The 20,748-nt window shown below is 35.9% G+C and overlaps 1 protein-coding gene across 1 annotated transcript in view; it reads left to right on the top strand.

Moving 5' to 3' along the window:
• Positions 1-19,415, top strand: part of ADAM9 (ADAM metallopeptidase domain 9) — a 105,811-nt gene extending 86,396 nt beyond the window's left edge. The window contains exons 19-22 of the mRNA XM_082608633.1: positions 4,905-5,046; positions 6,709-6,796; positions 15,914-15,981; positions 17,934-19,415. Coding sequence (XP_082464759.1) covers positions 4,905-5,046; positions 6,709-6,796; positions 15,914-15,981; positions 17,934-18,027 — 392 coding nt within the window. The 3' untranslated portion in view covers positions 18,028-19,415. The remainder of the gene's footprint in view (positions 1-4,904; positions 5,047-6,708; positions 6,797-15,913; positions 15,982-17,933) is intronic.
• The last annotated feature ends 1,333 nt before the right edge of the window (positions 19,416-20,748 follow it).

Raw genomic sequence — 20,748 nt, 5'->3', positions numbered from 1 at the left:
CCATCTCTGCCTTTTAATTGAGTTGTTTTAGCCAATTATATTTAATTTGATTATTGATATGTTTGGGTTTAAATCTACCGTATTGATATTTTTCTATCACAGTCTCCCTTCATGTGATATTGTGCCATTTCAGGATCCTTCCATTTCTCTCCTCTCAGCTTTTGTGCTATTGTCATCATACCACATATTTTATAAACCTATAATACATTGTGATTATTATTGCTTTAAACAGTTGATTATTTTTAAAAGAAATTTAAATAATAGAAAAGGTCTTTATATTTACCCACATAGTTACCATTTCTGGTGCTCTTCATTTTTTTGTGTGAAGTCAGATTTCCATCTGGCATCATTCAATTTGTGCATAAAGGTCTTCTTTTCACATTTCTGCTGGTGACAAATACTTTTAGCTTTGTATATCTGAAAAAGTCTTTATTTTGCCTTCCTTCTGGAATGATGACTGGGTAAAGAATTCTAAGGCGACAGTTTTTTCCCCCCTTTTACTTCTTCACAGATGTTCCTATGTTGTCTTCTGACTTGCACTGTTTTTCCTGAGAAATCTGCCATCATCTTTTTTTTTTTCATTTTCTGTTTATAGTGTGTCTCTTTTTTACCTTCTGGTTGCTTATAAGATTATCTCTTTATCTCTCATTTTTAGTATTTGATTATAACGTGCCTTGGTGTGCTTGGGATTTCTTAAACTTTTTGGATTTGTGCTTTTATAGTTTTCTTCAAATTTGGAAAAATTTTGGTCATTATTTCTTCAAATATTTTTTCTTCCTTTTTCCTTCTTTTTCCTCTCCCTCAGGGACTCCAATTACATGTATATTTGGCTACTTGGAGTTCTTTCACATCTCAGTGATTTGCCTTGATTTTTAAAAATTCTTTATTCTTTGTGTTTAATTTTGAATAGTTTCTATTGTTATTCTTCAAGTTCACTCTTCTTCTGTGATGTCTGATCTGCCATTAATTCCATCCAGTGTATTCTTTATCTTAGACATTGAAGTTTTTATCTCTGTAAGTTCTATTTCTCCCTCCCTTTTCCTTTTGTTTTCTTTCTCTCTCTTTCTTTCTTTCCCTGTCTCTTTTTCTTTGCCTGCTTTCCTTTCTTCCTTCCTCCCTCCCTCCATCCCTCCTTCCCTCCCTCCCTCTCTCTCCCTCCCTTCTACTCTCTCTTTCTCCATTCCTCCCTCCCTCCCTTCCTTCCTCTTTCCTTCCTCCCTCCCTCCCTTCCTTCCTTCTTTCCTTCCTCATGTCTCTACACAGCATGTTCAATCTTTACTTATCTTCTTGAACATGTAGAATACATTTATAATAATTTCTAATGTCCTTGTCTACTAATTCTATCATCTGTATCATTTCTTAGTTTTGATTGATTGATTATCTCCTCATTTGGGGTCATATTTTTCTGCTTCTTTGCATGCCTTCTAACGTTTTTACTGAATGCCAGAAATTGTGAATTTTGCCTGTTGTATATTAGGTGTTTTTGGATTTCTATTGCTGAACTTTGGACTTAAGCTTAAGTGGGCTTAAGCTACATGGATGTAGTACGGTTCTTTTGAATCTTTTTTTTAAGCTCTATTGGGGGGACCTCAGCAGCATTTAGCCTAGGGCTGATTTTGCCCCATTACTGAGGCAAACCCCTTCTGTTTATTCTACTCAATGCCATTAACTGGAGTTTTCCACTGGAAATGGCAGGAACAGGCATTCTTTCCAGTCCTGTGTGAGTTCTTGTGTTTGTTCCCACTAATCCGTTCAGGTGATTCTTTCTCTGGCTTCAGGTGGTTTCCTTACATGCATACACTGATCAGTACTCAGCTTAGTATTTGAGGGGAACCCTTTGCAGATCTTTCAAGTTCTATCTTCTATCTTGCAGCTGTCTCCCTTCTGATACTTTGCCTGTGAACTCTAGTTGTCTTGGCTTCTTCCTCAGACAACTAGCGTGCATTCCTCAACTCGAGGAGACCACTGGGTTTTGCTTGGATTCCCACACCCCTCATCACATTCTGTTAACTTTCTCTAGGCAGCAAACTGGGATTGTTGTAAAGCTCACCTTATTAGCTTTCTGTCTCTCAGGGATCATTGTTCTTTATTGCCTTATGTCCAATGCCATGAAAACCATTGCTTCATGTATTCTGCCTGCTTTTCTGGTTGTTATAGCTGACAGGATAAATCTGGTCCCTATTACTCCATCTTGTCTAGAAGCGGAAGTCAGAACTATGGATGTTAATGGCTGTGTATCATTCCATTGATGGATGTGCCATAACTTGACTTAGCTGTTGTCTAATTATTTGACATTAGGTTGTTTCTAAGTTTTTGATACACATTGATAACATTGTAGTGTACATCTTAATACTCATGCATTTTTCCCAATTGAAGTATAAATTGCCAGTTATGGTATTATTAGATTGAAGGGTATAATCCTTTTTATGATTCTTTTTTTTTTAATTAATTTTATTTTATTTTTTAATTTTTAAAAATTTTTGGCTGCATTGGGTCTTCATTGCTGCCTGTGGGCTTTCTCTAGTTGTGGTGAGTGGGGGCTACTCTTTGTTGCGGTGTGCAGGCTTCTCACTGCGGTGGCTTCTCTTATTGTGGAGCGCAGGCTCAAGGCACATGAGCTTCAGTAGTTGTGGCACGTGGGCTCAGTAGTTGTGGCTCATGGGCTCTAGAGCGCAGGCTCAGTAGTTGTGGTGCATGGGCTTAGTTGCTCTGTGGCATGTGGAATCTTCCCGGACCAGGGCTCGAACCTGTGTCCCCTGCATTGGCAGGCAGATTCTTAACCACCACTGTGCCACCAGGGAAGCCCTAGATATGATTTTTTATACAGGGAAGCCTACAGGGTTTTTTTTATGATTCTTGATAAAAATTCCAAATGAACTTGTGTAATGCCACTGACAGTATGAAGGTACCAATTTTAACATAACCTGGCCAGTGTTGGATGCTTTAATTTAAATTTTGTCTACTTATTAGTAAGTATAAACTGATATGTCAAGCTTACTTTAATTTTTCATATTTTTATTTTTAATTGGGTTGAGTGTTTCATGTAGTTTCATATAACTTTTGGAACAGAAAGTTTTGGTACTTTTACAAATTTAAAACTATGAGGATAATTTCACAGTTTACCACTCATGTTCATATTTACTATATTCTTTCACTAAAGAACATGAAACAGACAAAATTAATATTAATGAATTTTAAAAATTATAACAAGACTTTAAATCCATAAGCCATAAAAAATAAGATTGATAAAGTCAGCTACCTCAGAACAATAAACTTATGCATGGAGAAAAGCATTGTACCATAAGACAAATGACAAAATGGGGAAAATATTTCCAACTCATATACAGATAAAACTATTCTCCCTAATATATAAAAGTTTTTAGAAACTGAGAAGAAAAAAAACCAATAGACCAACAGAAAAACAGTCAAAAGACCGAGAAGAAAAAGAAATACAATGTTTCCTTAAACATGAAAAGTTGCTCAAATCATAGTATAAAAAGAGAAATGCAAATTAAAATCATAAAAGATATAGTTTTTCACCTTCCAGGTTGGCAAACATGCAGAAGTTTGACTCTATAGGTGAGGCTGTGAGGAATTCTTGTATATTGCTGGCTGGCCTTCTAACTTTTAAAAGAATTTATTTTACTGAAGTATAGTTGATTTACAGTGTTGTGTTAATTTCTGCTGTACAGCAAAGTGATTCAGTTATACATGTATATACATTCTTTTCCATGTTCTTTTCCATTATGGTTGATCACAGGATATTGAATATAGTTCTCTGTGCTATATAGTAGGACCTTGTTGTTTATCCATTCTATATATAATAGTTTGCATCTGCTAATCCCAAACTCCCAATCCATCCCTCTCCCTCCGCGCATGCCTCTTGGCAACTACAAGTCTGTTCTCTATGTCTGTGAGTCTGTTTCTGTTTCATAGGTAAGTTCATTTGTGTCATATTTTAGATTCTGCATATAAGTGATACCATATGGTATTTGTCTTTCTCCGTCTGACTTACTTCACTTGGTAGGGTAATCTCTAGGTCCATCCATGTGGCTGTAAATGGCATTATCTTATTCTTTTTTATGGCTGAGTAGTATTCCATTATATATATATGTACCACATCTTTATCCATTCATCTGTCGATGGACATTTAGGTTGTTTCCATGTCTTGGCTATTGTGATTAGTGCTGTTATGAATATAGGGGTGCATGTATCTTTTTGAATTATAGTCTGAATATATGGCATGCTAACTTGTAACCACCACTGTGGTAGACAGGTTGATAGTGCCTTAAAAAAAATGATGAATGCATTCACCTTCTGATACAGCAGTTCTACTTTTGGGAAATTATTCTACAGATATACCTGCACCAAAATGATATGATATATGTACAAGGTTATTCACTATAACATTTTTTTTTGTAACAGCGAAGATTGGAAAAATAAAAGTATTAGTAGGGTACTTACTGACTGAATAAACTATGGGACATCCTTGCAATGGAGTTTTGTATAGCTGTATAGAAAATGAGGTGGTGCTGTATGTATAGTTTGGGAAGATATGTAGTATAGCTAAGTGATAAAAGTAATGTGTGGAATAGCATTTATGCCATGCTGCCTTTTGTGTAAGATAGGGTTAACAATAAAACATATTTTGTTCTTATATTTACATGAAGAAATACTGTAAGATTATATAAGAAATTAATAAAAGTGGTTATCTTCAGGGAGACAAAAATGAAGTGGGCAAGCATGAGGAGTGAACAAGACTTCTCAATATATTTCAGTTTATATCAGTGTGACTTTTGAACAATGTGAAAATTAATGTAAAATGTTTCATCACCTAGTATGTTCTAGTTAATATGAGTTAACCTCTAATTTAATGATCATTAATGTAAAATCCTTCTCTGTAGAAAAGAATACCGCCTTGAGGGACGGACTTCTGGTGTTCTTCTTCGTCATTGTTCCTCTTGCTATATTGGCTGCTTTTGTCTTCATTAAGAGAGACCAGCTACAGAAAAGCTACTGCAGAAGGAAGAGATCACAAACATATGAGTACTTAGATTATTTTTCTTTTAAATTCATATTAAAAATTTTAAAGTATAATCATTATTAATGATGATAGTCATATCATAGAAGCTGGTTTAAAAATAGGGTTCTAAGTTATCTCTCCTTTCTTTTGACATGATTAGCAGGAGTTAAAGGGCAGTGGTGACTCAGCCACCTCTTATAATGGTGAGGGGAAAGGATTATGGTGACCAGCCTGTATGCTACTGAAAATGGCTGCTAGGCTTCATTTTACTTGAGTTTGATTTCTGATAGTGGAGTAATTGGACTACAACTTCTGATTTGGGCTTCATTAAAAAATTTTCTTCCATGTCTATTTCAAGTGTCAGTTCTCATAGGAGAAGTGTTCTTCAAGTCTCTTTTGAAAACAGATTTTGTGAATCATCAGCTTTTAAGAAACAAGCTTTGATGGAAGAAAGGGTTGTCATAATTCAGACAGCTGATATTTCTAGTCTGTGTGTTGGACTCTTATACAGCTGTCTCTCAACGATCACTTCTAACATGTTGGCATTGGAATGTAGCATATATTAGCATGGGCCTTGTAGTCAGATCTAAGTTCAAGTTCCAGTTTGTCATTTGCTAGCATTATGAACTGGAATAATAAAAAAAGTCTCTGAGCGTTGGTTTACTTCCTTTAAAATGGGAATAATGATATTACCTATCTCTTCGGGTTGATGTGAGGATTAAATGAGGAAATACTAACAAATAAAACCCATAGCACAATGTAATTACTTAATAACTAATCTTTCTTATGATAATGATTCCAAAATGTTCAAATCTTGCCTCGATTGCTCACTTTACTTCATTGCCCTCTTTCTCACTTACCTCACTTACTGCATAACGTTTTCCTAGAGTATCCTGATGTTAGCTTTATTTTTCTTAATGTATTCTAAAACAGATTTATATTTCTTTTTTTAAAAAATATAATTTATTGAGGCATAACGCCCTCGCCCACCCTTTTCTTTGGCCACACTGCACTTGGCCAAGTATTTGGCTTGGCGGGATCTTAGTTCCCTGAGCAGGGGTTGAACCCAGGCCGCAGCAGTAGAAGCGCCAAGTCCTAACCACTGGACTGCCAGGGACTTCCCCAGATTTATGTTTCTATCCTTTTTCTTAACTTCAGACTGACCAATCCCTATAGATAATTTCACAGTCTGCATCTCTGAAATTTTAGTTCCATAGCAATAGCTATCTCCTATACACTTCTACCTAGATGACTTACTATCATTTTGGCATGTCTAAATCTTAGCTGACATCTTTCCATCCAGCTTGTTTGCTCCTCTTGGACTTCCTAATATTCAGAGTGACTATTTCAAACCTAGGAATATGCTTTTACTCCTCTCTGATTTCAGGAAGACTTGAGGAGAGAAGTTGGAGAACACTGGCCCAATTGACCAAATTACATAATTTCTTAGAATTTCAGTTTATTTAATTGTAAAATGAGGTTAATAGAACCTTCTAGTACTCTAAGGATTAAAACTGGGTGAAAGCTGTTTAAAATGCCATAAAAATTTTAGTTGTCTTCATGATCATCATCACCACCACTACCAACAACATTGTTCTGTACTTGGGAAAATGCAAGGTCTATGTAATATATCATGTAGAAATGTTTTAATCTTAATTTAGCTCAAAAGTAATTGTATCTTTCAGGTCAGATGGCAAAAATCAAGCAAAAGTTTCTAGACAGCCAGTGAGTGTTCCTGGACATGCTTCTTCAGTGGCTTCTCCCAGAGAAGTTGTAAGTTTAAATGAAAAATTCTTTTTCTTTACTATATTATGATATCAAAGTTTTAAAGATTAAAAAAATTGTTACATCATATAGGAATAAACATAGATAATTTCCAAAGAATTTAGGAGTGTGGTCTATAGGTGGCCTCTGGGTTAGTTAATGGAATACCAGCAGGGTCCATGGCTAAGAGGAGATGGGAGAAAACATCTAGACATTGAGAATGTCTTGCCTTGAAACCAAGCTTGGGAAATGACATGGGATTTATGCTGTCACTGTTTTCTCCTATGTCTGCTATCCTTCTGTTTTTAATGCCTGGCTTCCCCAGGGCATGTTACTAAAGATCTGGTGCTGAGCTCCTGCAATAATAGGCCTAGTTGTCTCAGCAGTGGGACCAGTAATCACTGTCCTTTGGAGTGTATTAGGGAGTATTGGGATAATGATATACTTTTTCTAATATGCATATATCCCTAAGAAATATATATTACTTTATCTGCTTTTAAACATTATATGTTTTGCTTACTATCATATATCTGCAATGTGCTTTTTCCTTTAACATTGCTTTGTGATTTATCCCTAGCAATACATGGAGCTCTAACGCATTCATTTTCACTATTGATATTATGTTACATAAATACCACACAGTTTAAAAATCCATTTTTCTACTACTAGTTTCCGTTGTTCATTACTATGAACAAAGCTAAGATAGACATTCTATATGTTTCTCATGCACATGTGTGAGTTCTAGGACTGTACTAGTACAGTGGTTACTATCCACATGTGGCTATTTAAATTTCATTTTAAATTAAATAAAATTAAGAATTCCATTCCTCATTGACATTTTAAATGCTCGATAGATCATATGTGGCCATTATTGTAGGGACACCACAGACATAGATTGTTTCCATCATTGTAGAAAATTCTATTAGAGAGCTCTGATCTAGGGGCATACAGGAATTAAATTGCTGGGTTGAAAGATAATGTGAATATTTACTGGAAAATGCCAAATTGTTTTCCAAAAAGGTTACACCGTTGTTTGATGTATTGTCAGTGGTGTATGAGCATTCCTGTCAAACTACATCTTTGCCAACACTTGGTATTGTCAGACTTTTAAAGTCTTTCCAGTTATGTGGAGGTAAGATGATTAGATATCCTTCTAATATGGAAGGATACATATGGAATCACCCAGTTCTTCTCCCTTTTCCTTTATAAAAAAGAAACAAAAATTGTTATGCCCTTTTTCCCCCTTAACCATATATCTCAGAGATTTTTCCATATCACTACATATATAGGATGATCACACAGTCCCTACATATCCAAGTTAGAAATTATATATGTGTTCTTTTTCGTCTTTGACATATTTTTTCCTTTTTTATTGTGGTAAAATATACATGCCATAAAGGTTGCCATTTTGACCATTTTTAAATATACAATTCAGTGGCATTAATTACTTTCACAATGTTGTGAAATCATCGCTGCTACCTATTTCTAAAACTTTTTCATTACCCCAAGCAGAAACTCTGTACCCATGAAGCAATGTCCCCATCCCCCACACCCTAACAACCACTATTCTACTTTTTAAAATATTGAGATATGGGCTTCCCTGGTGGTCTAGTGGTTAAGAATCTGCCTGCCAATGCAGGGGACACGGGTTTGAGCCCTGGTCCGGGAAGGTCCCACATGCCTCGCAGCAACTAAGCCTCTGCGCCGCAACTACTGAGTACGCGTGCCACAACTACTGAAGCCTGCACACCTAGACCCTGTGCTCCGCAACAAGAGAAGCCCCGCTTGCTGCAACTAGAGAAAGCCCATGCATAGCGATGAAGATCCAACACAACCAAAAATGATACATAAATTAAATAAATAAATTTATTAAAAATAAATAGTGCAGCCTTGGGGAAGGGTCCTGGTTCCCCCTCAAGGGATATACATAACAAGATCTAAAAAAAAAAATTGAGATATAATAGACATATAACATATAAATTTCAGGTATACAACATGATTCAATATTTGTATATGGTATGAAATGAGCACCACAATAAGTCTAGTTAACATCCATCACCACACATAGTTACAAATTTCTTTCTTGTGATGAGAACTTTTAAGATTTGCTCTCTTAGCAGCTTTCAAATATACAATGCAGTGTTATTAACTATAGTCACCATGCTGTACATTATATCCCCAGGACTTATTCATCTTATGACTGGAAACTAGTACCTTCTGACCACCTTCATCTGTTTTCACCCATCTCCCTCTCCTGCCTCTGTCATTCTGCAATCTGTTCTCTGTATCTAAGGGTTTGGTATTTTTTGGTTTGTTTGTTTGTTTTTAGATTCCACATATAAGTGAGATCATACAGTAATTGTCTTTTCCTGTCTGACTTATTCACTTAGCCTGAATGCCCTGTAGTCCATCCATGTTGTCACAAATGGCAAGATTTCCTTTTGTTTGGTGGCTGAATAATATTTTCATATATATATATATATATATATATATATATATCACAGATGGACGCTTAGGCTCTTCCACATGTTGGCTGTTATAAATAATGCTGCAATGAACATGGGGGTGCAGATATTTTTACAAGTTAGTGTTCTCATTTTCTTTGGATAAATACCCAGAAGTAGAATTGCTGGATCATATGGTAGTTGTGTTTTTAATTTTTTGAGGAACCTCCATACTGTTTTCCATGGTGGCTGTACCAATTTATTATACATTTGCATCAGCAGTGCACAGAAGTTCCCTGTTTTCCACATCAAAATCAAGGGTTGTAAATTAGTGATATTTATAGTACCAGTTAGGTTCTGTATAGGTTTGGCAATACATTTTTGGAAGATTTTATTTAAAATATATGGACATAGGAAATATGTTACCTTTTAACTAATGGAGTTGATTAGGGCCAAGATAATGCTTCATTATTTTTGAATTAAAAAAAATATAATCCTGACTAGGGCCCAGGGAGCCTGCTGAGCTCCCAGGCCGGTCCCCTGCCCTCCAAGTCACCCCCTTCCCTCCCCGGCTGCATTGGTCCTGGGGGCATAAGAGGGAGGCCAGGGAGATCAGGAGAGGCAGGTGGGGGGGGCCCTCCCAGACCCCAGACCAGAGGAAAAGGAGAAGAGGGGAGGGTGTTTGCCTGCCCACACGAGCCCAGAAAGCCTGCTGGGCTCCCAGGTGAGGTCCCCTGCCCTCTGAGACCAGGGGTGGGGGGCACGCCTGGGCCCCTTCTGTTCCATTGAGCCTAAGCCCCACCCCCTTACCCCCATCTTTTACAGCCCTGTGGGTCCTAAGCATAGGCCCCACCCACCACTCAAACCTCACCCTTGCTTAGGCCCCGCCCTCCACAGCCAAGGCCTTCCTCCTACCCCCTTTTTCTTTTCTTTTTTTTTTTTTTTCCTTTTCCCTCCTCCTCTTTTTTACTATTGTGATACTGATGTACCTTCTGGTTGTTGATTCATCTATATTTTCATTTTTACATTCTTTCTAACATATCTGTTAGTTTCCTAGCCTAATTTTATTTTTTACTTTGTTATTGTTCTTTTTCTCTTTTTTCCCACCCCACATGGCTTGCGGGATCCTGGTTCGCAAGCCTGGGGTTGGGCGGAAGCTCCTGCAGTGGGAGCTCTGAGTCTGAACCACTGGACTAACGGTAACCTCAGACCCCAGGGAATATTCATTGGAGTGAGGTCTCACAGAGTTCCTCATCTCAGCACTAAGACCCAGCTCTACCCAATAGCCTACAGGCTCCAGTGTTGGGAGCCTCAGGCCAAACAACCAATAAAACAGGAACACAATCCCACTCATAAAAAAAAAAAAGAGAGAGACAGCAAAAAAATATGTCATAGATGAAGGAGCAAGATAAAAACCTACAAGACCAAATAAATGAAGAGGAAATAGGTAATCTACCTGAAAAAGAATTCAGAGTAATGATAGTAAAGATGATCCAGAATCTCAGAAATAGAATGGAAGCACGGATTGAGAAAATACAAAAAATGTTTAACAAGGACCTAGAAGAAGTACAGAACAAACAGAGATGAACAGCACAATATCTGAAATGAAAAATACACTAGAAGGACTCAATAACAGAATAACTGAGGTAGAAGAACGAATAAGTGAGCTGGAAGACAAAATGGTGGAAATACTGCCCTGGAGCAGAATAAAGAAAAAAGAATGAAAAGAATTGAAGACAATCCCAGAGACCTCTGGGACAACACTAAATGCACCAACATTCGAATTATAGGGGCTCCAGAAGAAGAGAAAAGAAAGGGTCTGAGAAATTATTTGAAGAGATTATAGTGGAAAACTTCCCTAACATGGGAAAGGAAATAATCACCCAAGTCCAGGAAGCACAGAGTCCCATACAGGATAAATCCTAGGAAAAATACACCAAGACACATATTAATCAAACTAACAAAAATTAAATTCAAAGAAAAAACATTAAAAGCAGCAAGGAAAAACAAAAAATAACATACAAAGGAATCCCCATAAGGTTATCAGTTGATTTTTCAGTGGAAACTCTGCAGGCGAGAAGGGAGTGGCAGGATATACTTGAAGTGATGAAAGAGAAAAGCTACAACCAAGACTACCCAGCAAGGATCTCATTCCGATTCAATGGAGAAGTCAAAAGCTTTTCAGACAAGCAAAAGCTAAGAGAATTCAGCACCACCAAACCAGCTTTACAACAAATGCTAAAGAAACTTCTCTAAGTGGGAAACACAAGAGAAGAAAAGACCCATGAAAAAAAAAACCCCAAAACAATTAAGAAAATGGCAATAGGAACATACATATCAATAATAACCTTGAATGTAAATGGATTAAATGCCCCAACCAAAAGACACAGGCTGGCTGAATGGATACAAAAACAAGACCTGTATATATGCTGTCTCCAAGAAACCCACTTCAGACTTAGGGACACATACAAACTAAAAGTGAGGGGATGGAAAATGGTATTCCATGCAAATGGAAATAAAAAGAAAACTGGAGTAGCAATACTCATATCAGATAAAATAGATTTTAAAATAAAGACTGTTACAAGAGATAAGGAGGGACACTACATAATGATCAAGGGATCAATCAAAGAATAAGACACAACAATTATAAATGTTTATGCACCCAAAATAGAAGCACCTCAATACATAAGGCAAATGCTAACAACCATGAAAGGAGAAATCGATAGTAATACACTAATAGTAGGGGACTTTAACACCCCACTTTCACCAATAGACAGATCATCCAAACAGAAAATAAATAAGGAAACACAAGCTTTAAATGACACAATAGACCACAAAGATTTAATTGATATTTTTAGGACATTCCACCCAAAAGGGGCAGAATACACTTTCTTCTCAAGTGCACGTGGAACATTCTACAGGATAGATCACATCTTGGGTCACAAAGAAGTCTCGGAAAAGTTAAGAAAATTGAAATCGTATCAAGCATCTTTTCTGACCACAATGCTATGAGATTGGAAATCAATTATAGGAAAAAAAACTGTAAAAACCACAAATACATGGAGGCTAAACAGTACATTACTAAGGAACCAAGAGATCATGAAGAAATCAAAGAAGAAATAAAAAAATACATAGAAACAAATGACAGTGAAAACATGACGACCCAATATCTATGGGACGAGCAAAAGCAGTTCTAAGAGGGAAGTTTATAGCAATTCAATCTCACCTCAAGAAACAAGAAAAATCTCAAATAAACAATACACTTTTAAAACAACTAGGGAAAGAAGAACAAAGAAAACCCAAAGTCAGTAGAAGGAAGGAAAGAAATCATAAAGATCAGAGCAGAAATAAATGAAATAGAAACGAAGAAAACAGTAGCAAAGATCAATAAAACTAAAAGCTGGTTCTTTGAGAAGATAAACAAAATTGATAAACCCTTAGGCAGACTCATCAAGAAAAAAAGGGAGAGGACACAAATCAATAAAATTAGAAATGAAGAAGGAGAAATCACAACTGGCACTGCAGAAATATAAAGGATTATAAGAGACTACTACAAACAACTATATGCCAATAAAATGGACAACCACAAAGAAATGGACAAATCTTGGAAAGGTACAATTTTGCAAGACTGAACCAGGAAGAAGTAGAAAATATAAACAGACCTATCACAAGTAATGAAATTGAAACCATAATTAACAATCTTACAACAAAAAAAGTCCAGGACCAGGTGGCTTCACAGGTGAATTCTATCAAACATTTAGAGAAGAGCTAACACCGATCCTTCTCAAAGTCTTCCAAAAAATTGCAGAGGGAGAAACACTCCCCAACTCATTCTACAAAGCCACCATCACCCTGATACCAAAACCAGAAAAAGATATCACAAAAAGAGAAAATTATAGACCAATATCATTGATGAACATAGATGCAAAAATCCTGAACAGAATACTAGCAAACAGAATCCAGCAGCACATGAAAAGGATCATACACCATGATGAAGTGGGATTTATCCCAGAATGCAAGGATTCTTCAATATATGCAAAACAATCAATGTGATACACCATATTAACAAATTAAAGAATAAAAAGCATATGATCACCTCAAGAGATGCAGGAAAAGTTTTTGACAAAATTCAACACCCATTTATGATAAAAACTCTCCAGAAAGTGGGCATAGAGGGAACCTGCCTCAACATAATAAAGGCCATATATGACAAACCCACAGCAAACATCCTACTCAATGGCGAAAGTCTGAAAGCATTTCCACTAGGATTAGGAACAAGACAAGGATGACCACTCTTGCCACTCTTATTCAACATAGTATTGGAAGTCCTAGCCACAGCAATCAGAGAAGAAAAAGAAAGAAAAGGAATCCAAATTGGAGAAGAAGAAGTAAAGCTGTCACTATTTGCTGATGACATGATACTATACATAGAATATCCTAAAGATGCCACTAGAAAACTACTACAACTAATCAGTGAATTTGGTAAGGTTGCAGGATACAAAGTTAATGCACAGAAATCTCTGGCATTCCTATACACCAACAATGAAAAATCAGAAAGGGAAATTAAGGAAACACTCCCATTTACCACTGCAACAAAAAGAATAAAATACCTAGGAATAAACCTGCCTAAGAAGGCAAAAGACTTGTACTCAGAAAACTATAAAACACTGATGAAAGAAATCAAAGATGACATAAACAGATGGAGAAATATACCATGTTCTTGAATTGGAAGAATCAATATTGTGAAAATGACTATACTACCCAAAGCAATCTACAGAGTCAGTGCAATCCCTATCAAACTACCAATGGCATTCTTCACAGAATTAGAACAAAAAATTGCACAATTCATATGGAAACACAGAAGACCCCGAATAGCCAAAGCAATCTTGAGAAAGAAAAACGGAGCTGGAGGAATCAGGCTCCCTGACTTCAGACTATACTACAAAGCTATAGTAATCAAGACAGTGTGGTACAGGCACAAAAACAGAAATATAGATCAATGCTACAGGATCGAATGCCCAGAGAAAAACCCACACACGTATGGGCACCTAATTTATGACAAAGGAGGCAAGAACATACAATGGAGGAAAGACAGCCTCTTCAATAAGTGGTGCTGGGAAAACTGGACAGCTACATATCAAAGAATGAAATTAGAACACTATCTAACACCATACACAAAAATAAACTCCAAATGGATTAAAGACTTAAATGTAAGACCAGACACTATAAAACTTTTAGAGGAAAACATAGGTAAAACACTTTGACATAAGCCACAGCAAAATCTTTTTTGACCCACCTCCTAGAGTAACAGAAATAAAAGCAGAAATAAACAAATGGGACTTAAATGCTTTTGCACAGCAAAGGAAACCATAAACAAGGCAAAAACACAACTCTCAGAATGGGAGAAAATATTTGCAAATGAAACAACAGACAAAGGATTAATCTCCAAAATATACAAACAGCTCATGGAGCCCAATATCAAAAAACCAAACAATCCAGTTAAAAAATGGGCGGAAGACCTAAATAGACATTTCACCAAGGAAGACATACAGATGGCCAAGAGGCAGATGAAAAGATGCTCAACATCATCATTTGCATTAGAGAAATGCAAATCAATACTACAAGGAGACATCACCTCATGCCGGTCAGAATGGCCATTATCAAAAAAGCTAGAAACAATAAATGCTGGAAAGGGTGTGGTGAAAAGCGAACCCTCCTACACCATTAGTGGGAATGTAAATTGATACAACCACTATGGAAAACAGTATGGAGGTTCCTTAAAAAACTAAAAATAGAACTACCATATGACCCAGCAATCCCACTGCTGGGCATATACCCTGAGAAAACCATAATTCAAAAAGAGTCACATACCCCAGTGTTCACTACAGCACTATTTACAATAGCCAGGACATGGAACCAACCTAAATGTCCATCAACAGATGAATGGATAAAGAAGATGTGGCACATGATATACAATGGAATATTACTCAGCCATAAAAAGAAACGAAATTGAGTTATTTGTAGTGAGGTGGATGGACCTATAGTCTGTCATAGAGTGATGTAAGTCAGAAAGAGAAACCAAATACCATATGCTAACGCATATATATGAAATCTAAAAAAAAAAAAGGTACTGATGAACCTAGTTGCAGGGCAGGAATAAAGAGGTAGACATAGAGAATGGACTTGATGACATGGCGTGGGAGGGCGAAGCTGGGGCGAAGTGAGAGTAGCATCGACATATATACACTACCGAATGTAAAATAGATAGCTAGTGGGAAGCGGCAGCATAGCACAGGGAGATCAGCTCGGTGCTTTGTGACCACCTAGAGGGGTGGGATAGGGACGGTGAGAGGGAGACGCAAGAGGGAGGAGATATGGGGATATAGGTATGCATATGGTTGATTTGCTTTGTTGCGCAACAGAAACTAACACAGTATTGTGAAGCAATTATACTCCAGTAAAGATCTATTAAAATATATATACAATCTTAAAAGAATTAAATATTCTACACTCAGTAGCAAAGACATGTTGAATAAGCAAAGTATTTTAAAATGTCAACATTATTAGCCATCTATTCGTTGATTTTTTAAATAGATTGATTACTTTTATATGGAAAATAAACTTTATAGAAAATATATTTATGAGTGCACTGTGGTAATAACTTTTTTTTTTTCCTTTTTAGCCTATATATGCAAACAGATTTCCAGTACCAACTTATGCAGCCAAGCAGCCTCAGCAGTTCCCATCAAGGTCTGAAGTGAATTTGCTTAGATTACTTGACCAGAATAAAACCCAGGGTTAATGTCTAAATAGTTCCCTTGTATTTTTAATTTAATTTAGGACAAGGTATTTGTTGCTTACAGTTCAGATAGAACGCAATTTGCAGAAAAACTTTTAAGAGCTTTTATATAAGTTTTGTCATATTAATGCAGCGTCGGAATGAAATTTTAAAGAAGCCCAAACAAGACAGTCAACAGCTGCTGTAGCCTTTGGTGTCTGTAAGATTCAGAAACAACGACCTTTAAAATAACCAGCAATGGGAAATCAGATAGGCTGGACCATCCTTCTTATTAGGAACAGCTAGAAAAAAGCTAGACAATATAAGAAAATATATATTTCAAGGCATCAGAAAACTACCAAGGAAATGAGAGATTATGGGACTATGGTCCAGGAGAGGAAGGCAGTCCAGAGATAATCTCAGCTTTGGGGACTATTTTTCATCCTAGATTGTAAGTATCTACCTATTCTGAACGTGAGAGGATAAGAAGCTGAGGAGAGCTTTCAACAAACTCATAGGGATGAGGGGAAAAAGACTGGAGCCCTGTCAAGGAGGTGGTACCCTGGCAAATATCCCAGTCTTTGTGTTGGGACCCCGGGGTAAGGGTGAATCAGACCCTCAACTTATTTCCTACAGTTTTATTATTATTATTTTGTAATGTTTGGCCCCCAGTTTAAGAAGCTAGACATATAAAAAAAGAAAATGTGACTAAAACCAAGAAAAGCAGACTCAGAGGGTATGCAGTTAATATCAGAGATGGACTTTAAAGTAACTATGATGATTACATCACAGAATTAATAGTCAAGATTGAGAATTTCAGTACAAAACTAGATGTGCTGGACTTAGAAACCTAAAAAAAGAATTAAATGGAAATTCTAGAACTGAAAAACACAAGAAAAATAAAAGACTCAGTGGATGGGCGTAACATCAGCAAGAAAGGAAAAAATTTATTATAACATTTTGCATCACATAAAATACATCTCACCCCTCCCACGCCGCAAAAGTCCTTCCAATTACAATTGAATTGCACACTGAGTAGTATCCTCAAGTATAATCTTTATTATGCAGTGAGAGTGTACCGAAATCCACCTGAACATCAGGAACAGAATATATAAACTGTGAGACACATATTCACCAGGTAAAGTTCTAGTATGTTATTGGAATAGAGGTATACTAGAATTGGATGAAGAAGTTAAGGAAGGGTATCCACAGGTTAAAGCATGAGAACTGAGAAGGACTGGTATAGAAGTCATAGCAGGTTTAATTCTGAGTGGAAATTATATTTGAGAGAGCTGGAATTCCAGCTCTATATATGTATGTAAGGTTTATACTTAGTTGTGATTTGCTCCCCTTAAATCCTAAGAGTACAAGAGGTGCTTAATTCACATAGTATCTTCACTTGTCTTTTACAATTTGTCTTTTCTACTTCATGTACTGTCCTTTTTTTTTTTTTTTTTTTGCGTTATGTGGGCCTCTCACTGCTGTGGCCTCTCCTGTTGCGGAGCACAGGCTCCGGACGTGCAGGCTCAGTGGCCATGGCTCACGGGCCCAGCCGCTCCGCGGCATGTGGGATCTTCCCGGACCGGGGCACGAACCCGTGTCCCCTGCATCAGCAGGCGGACTCTCAACCACTGCGTCACCAGGGAAGCCCCTCATGTGCTGTCCTTTTTAAAAACATATATACCAGAACCTTTGTACATTGTTGATTATACACTAGCATGACTTTAAGGTAGTTACTCCATTTTAGGCTCCGATTGGAGACTTTTAACCATTACATATCCAGTTCGTAATGATCTCAGAATATAAGGTACCCTTAAAAATTGTCAGTGATGTCAAGAATGGTGTTATGTTGGGCTTGTAATTAAGGTAGCATTATTTCATACAGTTGAAACATATGATTAACTGTCTTTCTTCCCCCTCACAGGCCACCTCCACCACAACCGAAAGTATCATCTCAGGGAAATTTAATTCCTGCTCGTCCTGCTCCTCCACCTCCTTTATATAGTTCCCTCACTTGATTGTTTTTTTTTTTTTTTTTAACATTTCATTTTGCAGACATCTTCAGGGAACTGAGCTAATACTTTTTTTTTCCTGATATTTTCTTGAAAAACCTTTCTTCCTGCTGCAATTATGAATGAAAACAAAATACCACCAAACAAACTTTATTAATACAGAAAAACAGAACTTGAGTAGTGGGAAATGAGAATCAGAAGAAATGCAGTAAAGCCAGGGAATTTAGAATAACATTTTAATTTCCATTACTGTATACATTTTATTCGGTCATCTGTGAGGTTAATGCACCTGACATGGATTATGTTATTTGAACACATTATTGTAATGATTCTCAAATTAACTGTATTGGTTTAAGTTTTGTCATTATGTTCTTAAATGTAATTCTGAATTTTGACCTTAGTTATCATTAATGTAGTTTCTGATTGAACATGTAATTATCTAATACCTGTGAAAACTAATTAGCTGTCAATTAATATCTAATATTTTTAATCTTGCACAGACTAATAATCATCACACCCTAGAATTTTGTGTATCTCATTCACTACATGAATAAAGGAATACTCTGTCTTCAGAAGAATGCACAAAATACAGAATTAAGATATCATAATATAAATTTAAAAGTGCAAAAGCACACTAGGAGTGTGTATGTGTATACTTACACACAGTTATTATCTTCCATTTTAATGAACATTCTATGGATATATGATTCTATGGATTCTATGGATAATAGATTCTGTGGATCTATCTATGGATAATGAATATTAGAAAAGTTAATTTAATAATAGAATTTCTATTATGAATCATGTTAAAGCATAGCATCCTTTTACAATAGCATTATTTTAAATTATAAACTTTAAGGTACGAAGTATTTAATAGAACTAATCAGATACGCTGTTGATTCTTGGCTGTAATAAAAAGCAGGAACAATTATAATATCTTCAATCAATTGAGCTATCATAAAACCACTTGAGAATTTCATAAGCACTTTAATTTTAAGTCCAAAACCTGAAACTTCAAAGATTGCTATTAATATAATTTAGAATGTTTACATTTACTAAGGTGTGCTTGATAATGTCTCTGTTGACACTAATATTTTTAAAGAAATTAGGCTGGAGAATGAAGGAAGAAAAAGTTTTCTTAGATAAGTGCAAAAAAGTTAGTGGTATCTCTGAGTTATTGTCCCAGCTATGATAAAAAATGAATTTTTACTGTGGAAGAAATGGTATGAATGATATAAATTTAAGCACCTAAATTTTTTTGGTAATTTTTCATAATAAAGTTTATTAATAAGTTTATTAACTGAATTTCTTTAGTTTTTAAAAAAATTTTGGTTTGTGTATACATACATATACAAACAAAAGATTTACAATAAATAAAATACTTGAAATTCTGATTTGTGTTGCCCAGTAATTTCTTAAATACTCTGCTATTTATAACCTTATTAATTAAAACATTATACTAGTTTTAGGTAAAACTACTAGTCAAACGTTTACAGATACTATCTCACTAATTTTCCAGACTTCTGCCAAATTGTGAACAGTGGCTTTTTGTTAAAAAGAAAAACAGATTGGTTTTGAAGAAGACACATATCTGTCTTCTGAAGATGGTACATTATTTTAACAATCAGGTACATATTAGAAATTGTAAACAGTCCCAAATAAAGATTCTTCATTTCAATTTAAATCTCTGAATGAATTAATATACGACCAAAAATGTTTGTGTTTGTCACTGAGATAGTCCCACAGTTTTTGCACAGCTTTGCAATTGTCATTCATATCACTGAAATTTCACAGTTGGTAATATATTAACTATGCAACTTAAAACTTTTTTCAGAATTAGATAATTCCTTGGATCTTTGAATATTTAGAAAGTTTTTCTAAAAGACTGTTGATCAGTCTGAACTTCTTTTGCTTTTATGTATATTTTTACATATTTTATATTCTTTTCACTTAGGTTTGTCCTTGATTTATCTTGGATTCTTATTAAAAATTGTAAAATTTCTTGGTCATAGATGCCACTTAAAAATTTGAAAATATTAAAGGTATTCTTTGCCATCTGCTAAAGATGTTTTAATAATCAAGGATAAATTGTATGTAACTTTGGTGTCGCTGTATGACTGTGTTCACAAGCTTATTACCTTGTTCGAGGTATTGCATTTTCCCTTTCTATCAGGCAGCTGCCTGGGTCTCTAACCATATAGTAAAACATGATCTAGGTTTTCTAAGCACAGATCAGATTTTATTAAATTCTATAAATGTTTACTGAAACTCTACCATCTTGCAGGTACCACAGTAGGTCATTAGGTCCTGCGATATATAAGCTCTGGATGAGACATGTCTCCCATTATAGAGAGAGCCATATACACAAGTAAGAATGACATAAAGTCTGCTTTTTAAAAGATTTAAACAGGAAAGGTTGCGGAGAAGGAAATGACAAAGAAGTGAAATAACTGGAAATTCATTCAAAGTACTTACCACTAATTAACAAGTCTAAGCATTTACTGTAACGGTTCTAATGCTGTGAAGCAAGATGAAACCGGCTTTTGGCTCAACTACCCCTAAAAGAAGTGTTAGTCTAGCATTTTTGTTCCTGTTGAGATGCAAGCTATGCGTATACAGTTGATCCTTGAACCACGTGGGTTTAAACTGCACAGATCCACTTACAAGCTTCTTTTTTTTTTCCAATAAAAATACAGTGGCACTCCATATCTGCAGGTTCACATCCGT

This window comes from Mesoplodon mirus (genome assembly GCF_964341445.2).
Source record: "Mesoplodon mirus genome assembly, chromosome: 20".
Classification (NCBI taxonomy): Eukaryota; Metazoa; Chordata; class Mammalia; order Artiodactyla; family Ziphiidae; genus Mesoplodon; species Mesoplodon mirus.
This window is presented reverse-complemented; position numbering and strand designations above follow the sequence as displayed.